This window comes from Myxocyprinus asiaticus, chromosome 24, assembly GCF_019703515.2.
Source record: "Myxocyprinus asiaticus isolate MX2 ecotype Aquarium Trade chromosome 24, UBuf_Myxa_2, whole genome shotgun sequence".
Taxonomy (NCBI): Eukaryota; Metazoa; Chordata; class Actinopteri; order Cypriniformes; family Catostomidae; genus Myxocyprinus; species Myxocyprinus asiaticus.
The window spans coordinates 35253156-35269060 of NC_059367.1; the positions used below are offsets into that span (position 1 = coordinate 35253156).

General features: G+C 38.1%; 1 protein-coding gene across 2 annotated transcripts in view; it reads left to right on the forward strand.

Annotated features, from left to right (window-relative positions):
* LOC127415446 (adhesion G protein-coupled receptor A2-like) overlaps nt 1–15905 on the forward strand; it is a 127095-nt gene that overhangs the window by 36936 nt on the left and 74254 nt on the right. For both annotated transcript variants that reach the window (XM_051654172.1, XM_051654173.1), the window contains exon 2: nt 10873–10944. In XM_051654172.1, coding sequence (XP_051510132.1) covers nt 10873–10944 — 72 coding nt within the window. The remainder of the gene's footprint in view (nt 1–10872; nt 10945–15905) is intronic.

Below are 15905 nucleotides of genomic sequence, written 5' to 3' on the forward strand. Positions count from 1 at the left end.
GGTCTATCGCTGCAGTTAATAGTATTTACTGTAGGCGTCACAGTCAAAGTGGAGGTCTTTAATGGGAGCTAGTTGTCTAAACTCAGCACAGTATTATTAAATTTAAAACCCACTGTGTGACTCCCATCCAGTTTGCGGTTCTCCCGTTTGGCTGCAGATAGAGAGAGTGAGGTCATATTATGAGATGCTCTCTAAATGAAGCTGAACAGAAGTTAGATAACTCCTGTGCTGAGACTGAGTAAGACTTCAGCCGAATCGCTTTCAGCAGAGCAGTTGTGTAAACAAATAATTAAAGGAGGATGTATGTCTGGTTTGTTACGAATGTCCTTAATTCTTTTATGTTGAAGACGAATCTTGGGCTATTAAGTTGTTGCACATGGTTAAGATTTCTTAGTGTTGTTTTATAAGGATGAAAGACAAAAATGAATTGATTTGTTGCAGACCAATTCATTGATGCTTGTAATGTGTCTATTGTCTAAAGCTAGCAACTTCTGGTTAAATTGCATTTTATAGAAATTCTGCTGAGAATTCGCTAAGAATGAATTGCGCCTGCTGATAGAGGCGTTTTTCTGCACATGCTGTCTGTGTTATTTTAGCACCCGATTTACTGAAATTATGCAAATACTGTAAAAACATTATTGAATGCAGTTTGCATGGCGCAGTTCTTGCGGGTCGGTTCTGAGTGCCAGGTTATGGAGGATGCAGCAGACTACTGAGATCTGACATACTTTACTGTGCTTAAGTGGCACTGCGGCAATTCAGCATGTTTTTTTATAGTTAATTGTAACTTATTGGTTTGAAATCTTCTCGTGGGACTTCCTCTTATTACTTGTGGGGCTTCCTAGAGTAAGTTTTCTCAAAATAACACGTCTTTTAAGTAAAAGTGGCAGAAGTGAGGGCATTTAGCTGTCCAAAGGACAATCTGACACGGCCCGTTGTTTCGTCTTGGAGGCCTTGTGGTTTGAGGAGACAAATTGAGCCAAACCACTGCAGTGAGTGGCACAGAACAGGGAGGAGCACCGAACCGCTGCTGTCACTGAGGAAACAATTTTCCTTGCCAGACTGGGTCATATTGTGCTGCTATTCCACAGTAAAGGGTATAATCCTGAGGAACATCTTTTTGGAACAGCTGGTTTTAGCTCAAGTTACATTTTAGTTAGTCACATACACTACTGACTATTAGCATAATGTCTGGTCCGCCTTGCAGCTCATTCTTGCAAAGAATGGTCAACTTAGACTAGAGGCTGCCTTCTGAAGGACATAAAAAGAACAAGCACAGTTCACATTATTTTTATATGACATTTTGAGGTGGGTAAATCTGAAATTGGACACATCTCTGAGAATAAAGTGGAATATACAGTTCTGCTCAAGAATATCTTGTCTACTTGCTACTACAGTAAGTGCCTCAAATAAAACTGAATCACTTTCAAATATTTCTCAAAAGTGCTCATTGTAGCATCCCATAAACACGATTTCATTTCCTGGTGGACTGATAAAACCCTGTGCACCCTGTCTTCCAGAAATTGCATAGAATTTTTTAGAGTTTCCATAGACTGGCTCTTGCATTTCTGTGTGCGGTATTCATCAGGGTGGTCTGTGGGTGTGTCAGACTAGTGTTTGATACTTAGACTAAGTTTTAATAGTCTTTCTTCTGTTAGCATGCTGCTAAACTGTGGTTTAAGTGCTTCATATTGTTGTTGTTGTTCAGTGTTGCTTTATAAAGGTGTGTGTCTATGTTTGTGCATTTGTTGTCTGAAATGTTTTAGAACCCATCTGGATTCTCAGATTCACATACATACACTAGTTATCATATAATGACATAGCTCAGATGGCCCTACTGAACTCTGAGCACCTCTAATAATACATGAAGAGACACATGAAGATTTTCTCTCTGGTATTATAATTGACATAATAAATATTGAAGCATGCTGTGTGGTTGAGTCTTATCAGTTCATAGATGACTAATGGTATATGTCATTGATGTCACTGTTGATTTATATCTTTACCTTCACAATTCAATAAAGAAAGCTTTGTCTGGTTTACATACATTAGCTGTGTTTCTCTGAAGCCTGCTGTTTACAGGACAGGCTGCTACTGGACCAGTTAAAGTGTGTCTGTTTCTCGTCTTAAACTACTTTTGTCATTCTTTGATTTTTCTGACCTTTTCCCTTTACCTTTCACTCCATTGTTCTCCTCATGTTTAGCAATGTGTTTCTCATTTTGTGATTTAACCAATTTATTGTAATTTTCCAAAGTAATCTAAGCAACATAATATTAAATAATGGCATCTGCGATTAATTAATTTTAATATTAAGAATAGATAAAATGTATAATAATAGCAATATAATTCAGATACTGTGGCAAGACAAAGTATGTGAATCATTTGGAATTAGCTGTTTTTCTACATTAATTGGTCATAAAATGTGATCTCAAAAGTAAGTGAACCCTTAGATTTAATAACTGGTCAATCCTCCTTTGGCAGCAATAACCTCAACCAAGCATTCAGAAGGAATTTTTGGCCATTCTTCCTTACAGAACTGCTTCAGCTCAGCCATATTCTTAGGATGTCTGGTGTGAACGGCTCTCTTGAGGTCATTCCACAGCATCTCTTTTGGGTTAAGGTCTGGGCTCTGACTGGGCCTCTCCAAAAGGTGGGTTTTCTTTTTTTGAAGCTATTCTGTAGTGGATTTACTTCGATGTTTAGGGTCATTGTCCTGCTGCATCAACCAGCTTCTACTGAACTTCAGCTGGTGCACAGCCACCCTGACATTATCCTGTAGGATATCTTAATAAACTTGATGATGACAAGCGGTCCAGGCCCTGAAGAAGCAAAGCAGCCCCAAATCACAATACACCGTACTTCATTAGACAATATTTGTCTGGTCTCATTATTATCTGCACACACACAGATTGGAAGCACAGGACAGTGCCGTTTACAACAACATATCCACAAATTTGACACGCTTGGTTTTAATCTCAGCTTTGAAATTGCCACCACTATCACAAAATACAAACAATAAATGTTGTTTTGATGCTTTTTAATGCTGTGTGTGCTCATTCAAACGAAGATACAAGTGGGGCACAATGCTCTTGCTCTCTGACTTATAGCACAAAAAAACTAAACATGAACATCAGAGGGTATGTTGACAATAGCCTACAAACTGCACGCACACACACCATGTGACAATCGCACTCCCAGTCTTTACTCTGCTATCTCCGTCACCATGAACATTACTTTTTAAAGTGTTAAAATCATTCAGTTATTGCAGTCCTTTGCGATATGCTTATTGCAATATGTACATTTACAATACTTTGATTAATTCAATATATCATGAAGGCCTAGCTTACATGCAAAGTTATTAACAAGCAACAGCAGGTTTTTGCATAGTCGAGCTACAGTCTTCATCTGTCCTAGTATACATGATTCATTATTAAAATATACGTTATTAAAAAGTAAATAGTGTTATTTTGATTGTATATTAACTTAAAGTGGCAAGAGGATGAACCTGTATACTGAGATGATTTCTTAGATGCAACCTAGTACCATCACCACTTGGGACAGAAAATCCTAATGTTTATTATTTTATGTCAGATAGTAGTTTATACAACTATAAAATCTAATAGTTCTAACAAGAAAGAAAAGAAAAAAAAGAAAAAGAAAAAGAAAAGAAAAATGTGATTTGTGCTTTGTTTATACTGTATTCATGAAAAGTGTCTTTCACCCCCCACTCCCCTCTATTTTTGTCCCATTTTCCTCTTTTCTTGCTAACTCTTATATACCTCTTGTCATATTTCCCATCTTATCTTTTGCCCTCATTCTGTCGTCCACCTGTTCTTGCTCTCTGTCCTGTCCATCACACAGCAGAGCAGGAAATGCTCTGGGGTTGACCTCCGAACCCTGTCAGCCAAGCTCTGTGTAAATAGTTCATTTTCTCCACTTCCTGTTTAGCCAAACGGGAGCCCCGCCTGTTTTAGTTTGTTTACAGAGCGGATCTCTTTTAGTTCTTGTGTGTGCATGTGTGTTTGCAAAATGTTTTTTGGGGTTTCTATTTTTGTGTGAGGGTGTCAGTGTGCACGGATCCCTGTCTGCTGTCCTATTGAGAACAATACGGTTTGTTACCTTCCACAAAGTCCAGCTCTTGGAAATAGGATTCAGATAAAGAAACAAACGCAACAGTTCCAAGAATCTAATGCATGGTATGCCCTTACAGACAGTCTTTTAGGAATTAATCATCATTATTACTATTGCTTATACTAAGGGTTTGGGATTTGAACAAACCCCTTATTTTAAGTAATAAACTTTGCTGCTTTGTGCTACATGAATTAAACCTCAACTAGTGTAGTCTTTTCTAAGCAATATGACTAACGATTTTCACCTGGCTGATAATAAAACATGAAAATATCCCATAGACTTAAATTGAAGGAGGGACTCAAGCCATATCTAGGGACCAGACTGTCACAGAACCATGGGGGTGAGCTCTTCTAACTTGGGCCAGTAAGCCCACCAGCACTCCAGAACACACTAAAAAACACAGAGCACCACCCTAGCAACAACACAACAGAGTCCTTGTATGGCCCTGTTAACCACCGACAACACCCTATCGTTGTAACAGCGAGTTTTGTAAGCACCGCTCACATTTTATTCTTAAAATGCAAAAATCTGGTTATGTATGTATCATATAATTATATTTTCTTGCGCCCCATTTAGTAACCTGTGACCTTACATGACACATAACCTCCATGCACACTCACTTTCTAAATAATATGCTTTCTCATTGATACACTCATTACTATCTATAGCTCTATAGTCTCTGGCTCAAATTAAATGGTTTGAGTTTTTGCCAGTGATATCTCCCGTCTCACTCTGTATTGAATTATGCAGAAGTTCTGTCTGGTCTTTAGCTTTTATCTTGTGTCTGGCTTCAGTTAGCTAATGGTTCGTGTGACCAACCAGAGCATCACGCAGGGTAAAGTGGGGACAAAGAGCTATTTGAAGATCTGAGCGGCTGGCTGTGTCCTAGTACTCTGCATCATGATGCTCTCTGCATGCTGCAACATTAGGATGACTGCAGTCACTTAGTGGTTTGGAATAGTCTCCCTTAGTAATGATCTGACAAAGGCTTGAAGAGTTGTCATTTTCAATCATTTTGAGCCAAAAGAAAGAGATACTTTTGGGCACTTGTGTTGTTATCTCTGAAATGCCCTCTTTAATTTTAATTATATTGCATGTGATTTTAAGTTGTAGTTTTGTGTACAGGAAGTCATTAGTGTGGTGGCCAGGGTTTGCATTAGTCATACGAAAGAGTGTCAAATAATTTGATAGACTTAGAGCGCTATATATGTGTATGTATAATTACACGCAGTTTTGATTAAATCTGCTCATTTACTTTAGTAACAAGGCAGGTAATAGTATGAACTGACAAATTTCTCTCTAACTCAACACACACGCACACATTTACATGCTGCCAACACTTTCTTCAAACTTGATTAGAGACAAACTTTCTCCCACTATGAGGAGCTAACTTAATGGGTTGTGACCAGACACATTAAGACCCACTCTGACTTAGAAAGAAGTCTCTAGCCTTTGAGGTGGATTCCTAGTCAAGGGTCAAATATTTAGTTTTGAGGTGAAGTCCAAATCAAGTCTTTAGTCTTTGAGGTGGAGTCCAAATCAAGCATTAAGTGTTTGAGGTGGAGATCAAGTCAAGTCTCTAGTCTTTTGAGGTGGACTCCAAGTCAAGTCTTTAGTCTTTGAGGTGAAGTCCAGGTCAAGTTTATAGTCTTTGAGGTGGAGTCCAAGTCAAGTCTTTAGTCTTTGAGGTGGATTCCAAATCAAGTCTCAAGTATTTGAGCTGGAGAACAAGTCAAGTCTCTAGTCTTTAAGGGGGAGTCCAAATAAAATCTCAAGTGTTTGATGTGGAGTCCAAGTCAAGTCTCTGGTCTTTGAGGTTGAGTCCAAGTCAGATCCCAAGTGTTTGATGTGGAGTCCAAGTCAAGTCTCTGGTCTTTGAGGTTGAGTCCAAGTCAGATCCCAAGTGTTTGAGGTGGAGTCCAATTCAAATCTTAAGTCTATCAGGTGAAGTCCAGATCAAGTATCAAGTCTTTGAGGTGGAGTCAATGTCAATTCCCAAGTGTTTCAGGTTGGGTCCTAGTCAATTCTTTAAAGGGAGTCCAAATCAAGTTTCAAGTGTTTGAAATGGAGTCTAAGTCAAATCTCTAGTCTTTGAGGTTGAGTCCAAGTCAAGTCCCAAGTGTTTGATGTAGAGTCCAAGTCAAGTCTCTAGTCTTTGAGGTGGAATCCAAATCAAGACTTCAGTCTTTAAGGTGAAGTCCAAGTCAAGCCTCAAGTGTTTGAAGTGGAAAGTCCAAGACAAGTCTCTAGCCTTTGAGGTGGTGTCTAAATCAAGTCTCAAGTCTTTTAAGGACAAGTCTAAGTCCAAGTGTCTTGTCAGTCCAGTTCAAGTCTCAAATCCATTAGGTTATAGTTTTTTACACACTACACATTAGTTTTATAAACCTTGTCGAAGAGCAATCAATGTAATATATTTAGTTGTTCTCATGTCTCTTATTTGGTCTCAAGTCATTGTTTAAGAGTCTAAGTCGAGTCTAAAGTCAATTTATTAGTGACTTAAGTGCCACTCGAGTCTCAAGTCTCAAACTCAGGTTTCCTTCTCTGGTTGTGAAAGATGAGAGAGCAACATAAGTCATAACAGAGACAGTTTAGGAATAGAGAGACCACTCATAGAAAATGTAATGGGATGAATCGCAGTCCTCAATATGGCAACTAAAGGAATGGAAGTCTTGCATTTCAAGAAGCATTGTCTGTTTTACAGGTCTACCGTTGTTGTCAAATCTTTTTGATAATATGACATGTTATGAAAACTTAGTCTTGACAAACAGTTTTGGAGATTCTGGTTGTTCCCCATTCAAGTAAATAGGAACTATACTTGCATGCCTGTTACAGTACCTACACAGGAAATTGCTGACCAAGAATTTTGCTAAAATAGCAGAGTGAACTGACTTGCCTCAAAGGGACTTCAGTTATAAACACATGCTTCAGAAGAGCATCAAAACTAATATAGTACCAACATGGAAAGTTCTATAAATGCTCTAAAAAGTGTGGTAAATCTTTGTAATTTATTGTTGCACAGTATAACGGTGCCACGGTACTACTGCAGTACTCAAGCTTCAAAATACTTGTGGTATCACAGTGTTTTTATAACAGCAGTACCTTATTAATGGTAATGCCATAATTACTGCTGTATGTACACTATTATATTCCCAGAGAGTAGTGGTATTCAGTTAAACTTGGTTGTGAAGTGGCATTTGTGGCTCAGATTCTGCCTCACTGCAGTAATGGCATGTATCTGAGCCGAGTGCTGCAGTAGCAGTTTTTCATACAGCATTCCAGACAGAGTGAAACAGAATGTAAAAATGCAGGGATCTCAAAACACTATTTTTAATATTTTAGCATTTTAATATGCATTGTTTATAGTGCGATACGCTGATAAGAGTACAAGACACAATGGCCAAAGACCTCTAGCCTACATGTGTTCACAGACTGAAAATTGAAAAATAGCGTAGATGAAATTTAAGAACGCATCGTCTTTTTTGTGTTTTATTGCATTGTCATTATGAAGGTATCTTAACAACCTTAATCTGATTGGTTGAGCTGTGTTAAAAGTCATGTTATAATGTAAATAAACACACACCTGTGACCACGCATTCCATATTAATGCACCAAATACTACATTAATTTGCAATCCGTAAACAGTCTACAGTTAAACTAATAAACTATATTACTTGGTGGAATCATTTGTTGTTGTGACCATTATTATCAATAAATGTAAGTATTAATTGAGCAAGGGTATCTTTTATATTGTTGTTGCTGCCATTTCATACAAGCATTGTGGCATGTCGAACAACATCCTTTAACCGTGGGAAAGTCACTGTAACGGAGGGATTTTGTGGCTAATTGATTTACTGTAAGATATACAATAAAGACAAAAATAGCACATAATGGCTTAACTCACAAGTGTTCTTGGATATTGCATGTTTATCTTTGCTTGTCTGTATCTGTGACAAACCTGAGCTTTAACCCATAAGACCATTCAACCCATGACCCACTCACTCTCTCTCTTCCTCTTCCCGTTCTCTTTCCTCTCTCCTCTCTGATAAGACTCTCTCAGGTCTCAGGCCCATTAGCCAATGGCAAAAGGGATAATTGTCATAGCAAAGAGCCGGGCATGCGTTTGATGTGGACCCGACTTCCTTTTGATGTAAAAATGTATCCACTCTGATTATCAAGATTATGGCTTCCTCCCCCTCCTTATTCCCTCCCTCGTTTCTCATCCCCCTTTCCATCCTTCCATTAAGTCGTGAAGATTAATTGGAAACAGCCCTTTCTGATGGCTAAAGTTGATGCTGCCGTCGGGTTTCTGAACTGAAACATAATTTCTATGCCTCTTCAGATATCTAACATGTTATATATTAGAGATGGGTTACAATGGACTAGTTGACTAGATGTCCAACAACCCACAAGACAATTTTTGAGGTTGACCTGTAGACTATTGTAACGAGGAAGAGGCCGTGGCCGGGCCGTGAGGGGCCGTGACCGGACCGTGAGGGTGCATGCCTGGCACTGATTTGCCTCAATCAGCAGAAGAGAGAGATAGGAAGGAGCCGGGGATGTCAGAGAGAGAGAGAGACACGGCAGTGTGTGTGTGTGTGTGTGTGTGTGTGTGTGTCTATGTGTCAGCGTTAAGCAGTGTGTTATTGTGTGCAACTGAAAAGTGCAACAATAAATGTCTATGTGTACTGTTCAACCCAGTCCCAGGAAGGATGCGCTGTCATGGAGTCCTTGCCACTGCTGTCCGCCTGGAGGCGGAGGAGCCCGCTGCCATCTGCCAGGAGGCGGAGGAGCCCGCTGCCATCTGCCTGGAGGCGGAGGAGCCTGCTGCCATCTGCCTGGAAGCGGAGGAGCCCGCTGCCATCTGCCAGGAGGCGGAGGAGCCCGCTGCCATCTGCCTGGAGGCGGAGGAGCCCGCTGCCATCTGCCTGGAGGCAGAGGAGCCCACTGCATCTGCCTGGAGGCATGTGACAATGTGTTCGGGGGCTAGCAAACCGGAGTGTTTTTCTTTTTTTTCTCCTCTCTCTCCCCACTCTCTTTCTCTCTCTCGTCTCCCTCCCCTCATCTTACTCAGGTTCCCAGGAGGCGGGGAAGTCCAACCAGCGGCGGAATGGCCGAAGGGGCAACTCCTCCTCTCCAGGAAGGTGTGTGTGGGGGGGTATGTGCGTTGGGGGGTATGTAACAAGGAGGAGGGCGTGGCCGGGCCATGAGGATGCACGCCTGGTGCTGAGTTGCCCCAATCAGCGGGAGAGAGAAATAAGAAGGAGCCGGAGATGCCAGAGGGAGGGAGAGAGAGACACACGGAGCTGTGTGTGTGTGTCGACGTATGTTTTGTGTTCTGCTGAAAAACAAAGTTTTATGTTGTGTTTTGTTTATTAAAAGTCTTTTTTGGTTGATAACCCAGTTCCTGCTTCCTCATTTCCGACGAACAAGAGGTGTGTCTGCCACAACTATATTTATAGCACCACTGCTTCAAGTAGCATGCTAACAACATAATGTGCTTTAGCTCTTCGACAGTGCGCATGATAAAACCCTCTTTTCGATGCTAAAATACTTTCTCCATGTAAAGACAATAGTAAATAAACAATTAGTGGGTTGATTCCCACGAAAAGTGTAAACAATGTGGCTCTGTGGTGCTTTCAAAATTGCTCACTTCTTTTGAGCATCTAGACAATTCTAACACAGCAGAATTGACTCAATTAATGGTGTGAGTTTGAGGTGGGACTACATTTATTTAGCAAATGCTTTTATTCAAAGCAACTTACAAAACGAGGAAGGATACAACATAAGCAATTCATCTTAAGGAGACAGTAACATGAAAAGTGCAATACAAAGTTTCAGTTGTATTAGAAATGTACGATCCAAGACAGTGATTAGAGTGCATATATATATATATATATATATATATATATATATATATATATATATATATATATATATATATATATATATATTATTATTATTATTATTATTATTATTATTATTATTATTATTATTATTAAGAGTGTAGGGTGAAGTGCTCACGGAAAAGTTGTGGGCTATCTTTTTGTCCATTTGGTGACACTAGTGGCTTAGAAACTTTAAGGGGTCATATTCTTTACGTACATTTTGTAGAATTTTATTTCCCCTGAAGTCCATTATATGAAGTCCTGTCTTTTTTTCTACTTTAGAATTAAAAAATGTTTTGTTACATCTAACAAACACTCTATGCAAATGACCTTATATAGTATATTCCAATGATCTTGCTAGATGCTGTATAGGTGCAGATATGTACAATATATGTGTGTGGTCATATGTTGATGTGCTGATAGTTGTGACATCTTAACCATTAACAAGTTCTGAATCACTGTTTTTGCAGCTTAAGTTTTATAAATGGTCTGGGTGGACTGGGCGTATACATACCACAATTCACCTAATACATGCTGTGGTTGTGGTGTTTATAGGGAGAAAATGAAGAATATGTGTGAGAGTTGGCGATTGTATGTGTATTTTTGAGATGTCTGGCCCTATAAGCATGCTTGTGTCAGGGTGTTTACTGTACATCAGTGTTGTTGTTGGACATTTTACGTGTGTGTCTTGGTTCAGTGCATGTGTTAGTGAGGACGTGTATGGCAGCGTGTATATGAGGCCTGTTTTCATTGGATGTACAAGTGGATTTCCATTTTACATCACTGTCTGTGAATGTGTGATTGTTGTCTGTCATCAAAATTAATCTCTGTTTTTGCCTTTCTTCATGTTCACAGAAATCTGAGCAACAATCGTATCCGTGTGCTAAAGAATGGCTCCTTCACTGGCTTGTACTCCCTCGAGAAATTGTAAGTAAACCTTTGTCTTACCATCATCTTCATCTACCATTGCAAGGCCTGATCTCTTTGATGTGAATATTCCCACAGGCATTAGCCTAGAGCTTCACTTCACAGCGCATAATAACTAAAATAACAAATGTTATAGATGAGGACATTTTCAAATGATAGGCTGAGAACATTAGAACTGCAGTGTGACCTGTTTGTAGTATTCATGCCAGGTATCAAGGTCTTACAGGTAAATACTAAATAAGGTCCCACTTTATACAGTTTTAGGTGTCTATAACTATTACATACAAACATTAAAATACATACAATGCACTGTACTTATTGTGTAACTACATTGTTCTGCAAAAATCTCTCAGGAGTCACATTTGCTGCTACTGAGGTTGTGGTACAGGTAGGTTTAGGGAATAGATAAGGTTTAGGGTAAGGGTTGGGGTAGGGGTAGGGTTAGGTTTAGGGGTTAGTTAGGGTTAGAGTTAGTTTAGGGTTAACAGTGTAACTAAAAATGGAATTAAATGCAGGTACCTTAAATGTAAGTACAATGCAATAACACATATGTACATCATAAGTACATTGTATCAGACGCTTAAGTACATAGTAGTTAAAGATACCTTATATAATGTGTGTCCCTGGATAATTTTGAGCCTAATGTCTGTGTACACATAGATAACATGCTGTCGGTTACAACAGCTGATAATTTTGAATTGTCAACTCTTAGTGTGCATTACTGAGTGGGAAAATGTAAAGTTAAAGCAAAAGTTTAGCAGGCAAATGGGCCGCACTGCAAATAAATGTAAATATGCAAGATTATAGCCAACATTTTAACTAGTGTCATGACCAGCTAAATAAGTGAACATACGTAATTACTTTAGTTTGGAATCCATGCAATGATCCTAAAGGCTAACTAAACTTTTAGTTTTCCTAAAAATTATGACAAAATGAACTGATGTTTTTTTTTCTTTCTGCTAAGGTATTCGTTTGGTGATAATACTAATTTTTTTCCCACACCCCTAAAGTTTTAGACCTTGGAGAACTGGGTTAGTCGTAGAGTGTTGATGATTAGTTACAACTAATCGTGGGTGTGGTTTGGAAGTGACCCTCTTTATTTATTTTCCTCAATGAACAAATTTTAAAATGACGCCATGTGTAGTATAAATGCAGGTTATTTCCATGGATGCTTTAGTTTGCTCAGGAGAAAAAAGTCCAGCTTTTTCCCTTGTATAAATTTAGGCTAGGGAAGTGTTTCTCAGCTGGTGGGTCACGACCCAAAAATGGGTCACAGGTCTGTTCTGATAGAGTTGTGGACAGCAGGGAAAGAACAATGCCAGGGTTCTTCCTCCATTGAAAATTTTTCAGCAGCCGCTTATATGAAATTACAGGCCATGGAGGCAAATTGAATAATATTTATTTCCCATTTGGCGCTTCATATGCGCTTAAATATGTTTCTTATCTGAAATGTGCATTTGCATATATTCTATCACTCTCTGTATCTCACAAAACTGATGCAACCTTATTGAATTCTAGTAAGAAATTTCTAGTTTAAAGCATAATGGAGGAAGGCAAACCTCCCAAACAGCTAGACAGCCCTGACATGCAAAGCAGCACTGATGAGGATAAGAGACAACACTGTGCTATGAGCACTGTGCAAATGAAGGTTTTTCAGATTATACATCATCACCGTTAATACAATTTAGCATGATTTTACAGCAGTAACAGTAACTGTGGTATTTTGACAAAAATGGGATAGTTCCATATTAAATAATCTATTAGGAAGAATCTATTAGACCTTATTTTTAATACAACTGTGGCAGTTGTAGTTTAAGTTTCTAAATTTCATAACAAATATTGTAATTATTATTATTATTATTATTATTATTATTATTATTATATGTTTTTTTTTTTTTTTTTTTTTTTTTTTTTAAAGACTAGCAGCATTGACCTAACCAAAGTAATATGGCATTGCACTGTAAATATATGGGCAAGTACACAAAGGGCTTCATAGTCTGAACCTCCAAGACTTATGGACAAATTGTAGACAATGTTTTCCTCCTGTGTAATATATTTTTAGTTTGAATAATGTTTGATATTAAGAAAATAAACTGGATAATAAATATAATAGGCTCATGTAAATCAATAGGCCCATCTAAGAGGGGAGAGAAACTTATCATTTGTTGATAACATCAACAACAATAATAACTGATACATGCCCTTATACTTAAAAACCATGAACAAAACTATGCGAGATAAAAAAAATTGCGACCCAGGCTACATTAAATACAGGTTACGTTTTGTATGGCATTAGGTCACCACTTGATGTCCAATGTAAAATCTGGGTCCTGAAGCAAAACTAGTTAATAACCACTTGTTATATCTCATGCTCGATTGAGCACTCTAGCCTTCCGAAGTATACTCTTTTGACCATGAGTGTGTACAAACGTTTTTGACGCATGTACACTACAACTGGTTTGTGGTACTCTTTTAGTTCAGTCAACAGCAGGCATATGTGCAGACAACGCACACATAATTTTTATGTTAAAAAATGATCGGGAGGTTCTGAACTGCTCATAAACCACTCGGCTTTGCTTATAATTCCTCTCACGTGATGTGAGCCCTGATTTGCACGTGGTCTTACCTTTAAATGCTTCTTTAAATTATGTGTCGGGTCCTTGGAAAATGACAGCATCTTCACAGCTGGAAGGCATACATTTCACTTAACTGTAATGTTTCCCTTTTCTCCTTTAAAAAGACAATTATGTCGAAATTTCAACATAAATAATGAATTTTATCCAGTGGCCATTGCGATAGAACAGCCCTTGACCTTGTTTGCCTCAAGAGAAGAGTAGAGAAGATGTGAGAAAGGTGTTATTTATGCATGTGACAGTAAGTTGCGCCTGATTCACGTGAGTCATGAGAGAGAACCAGAAGAGATTTCTAGTGTGCATTTGATCATATCTGTGCCACTCTAAAACAAGCAAGCAGTAACTAAAGCAACAGTTACACATTTTTTGTATTCTAATTACGTAACATCGTTACAAGTATTCTCTAAGCCTGGCAAGCCGACAGTATGTGCACACAGTGCTGATGAAGAAATCTGCATCATATACACTGTGTGCAAGACATAGTGGCTAATGTAGTCCTTTAGGCTTAAGAAGGGACAGCATTGTTTTCATGGAGCTGAATTCTACAAACTTAACCCTCTGGGGTCTGAGGGTGTTTTGGGCCCTGGAGAAGTTTTGACATGCCTTGACATTTGTGCTTTTTTCAGTTGCTTAAAAACATATTAATGGCAAAAGTCTGAAAACACTGTATTCAGCACAAACTGGGCTACAATAATATGTGAACAACATGTATGTACATGTTTGTTTTTTTGAGAAAATAACATTTATGCGTGGTTTTTGAAAAAACAAAAATGTTAAGTCACTGAAATAAGGCCATATAACACATACTAAACATTTGTTACTAAATGTTTTTGCTACAAAATGATGTGAAAACCATCCTGATCACTCATTCATACAAAACAATATAGTCATTTAACTTTTGTAAGACACTTTTAGTGTTAGAAAGGCCATATGCGAGGAGGCGTGGATGATCATGAATATTGATGTGATTCACACCTGAGGAGACAAAGACCCCTCCCCTGAGAGAGAATGAATGTGAGGAGACGTAATGATTGCATGTATTGTTTGTAGTTTAAGTTAAAAGAAGTAATCTGACTATACATTTTCTTTACATAAAGACTTTACTCAAAAACTTTAGACCTACACTACCGTTTAAAAGTTTTAGATCGGTAAGATTTTTTAATGTTTTAAAAGAAGTCTCTTCTGCTCACCAAGGCTGCATTTATTTGATCCAAAATACCGCAAAAACAGTGATATTGTGAAATATTTTTACAATTTAAAATAACTGTTTTCTATTTGAATATATTGTAAAATGCAATTTATTTCTGTGATCAAAGCTGAATTTTCAGCATCATTACTGCAGTCTTCAGTGTCACATGATCCTTCAGAAATCATTCTAATATGCTGATTTTCTAATATGGGTATATTTACAGCACATTTTACACATTTACACCCAAACAAATATTTGCAAGCACAAGCTTTGTTGATGATAATGAGGCAGCATAAACACTACTTAAAATATAATCTAAACATTATTATTGTTATATCATATTTATATCATACAGCATACAATTTAAATACCTGCTTTAGCTGAAACAACATTTAAATGTAACTAAAACTTGCCTATTAGGACATATTTCAAATTGCAGTACTTTGAATACTGGCTGGCAAGTCTGGAAATAGTCCAACTAGTAAAATATGTTCATGTTTATATAAAATAGCATGTCAACTAATGTAAGTAAAGACTTACTCATCCGAAATTGTATCCTCGGCTGGATCAAGTCGCTCTTCAAACGTTCATTGTCAGATTTCCGCTCTTCTTCTGAGGAAAATGTGAACTCTTCGTCACTCTCCAGGAGCTTCCTCACCTGTGTAGTGTGCCATCTTCCAAACGTGCAGAAAAGTGAATGAATCTGATGATGAACTTAATGTTTTTTAAGGCACTGTTGGGGCCGTTTACCATTTGTGTTGATCGCCTCAGCACATTATCGTATGAATAGCGCCCTCTGCTGGTGGGTGTGATCATATTAGGGATAATTAGCTGAGCCAGGAGAAACTGTACATCGCTTTGTTTCATACAGATTACATTGCAGGAGAATATTTGTTTTAAATTTGAATTGTTTTATTTAAAAGTAGACATTTTAAGTTTTCTTTAGACATATGTTTCATGTTTGTCTGATAAGTATTCACGGAGTATCAGTTCATTTTTTTGATGTGTTTCAGAAAGATGCTCATGGAGACAGAGATGGCTGAAAGCGCACCCTGTTTATTTTCTTTATATTACAAAATCACAAGATTTTGTTGTTATTGTGAGTGTACACAAATAAAAGTAGACCCTTTATAGTCTCT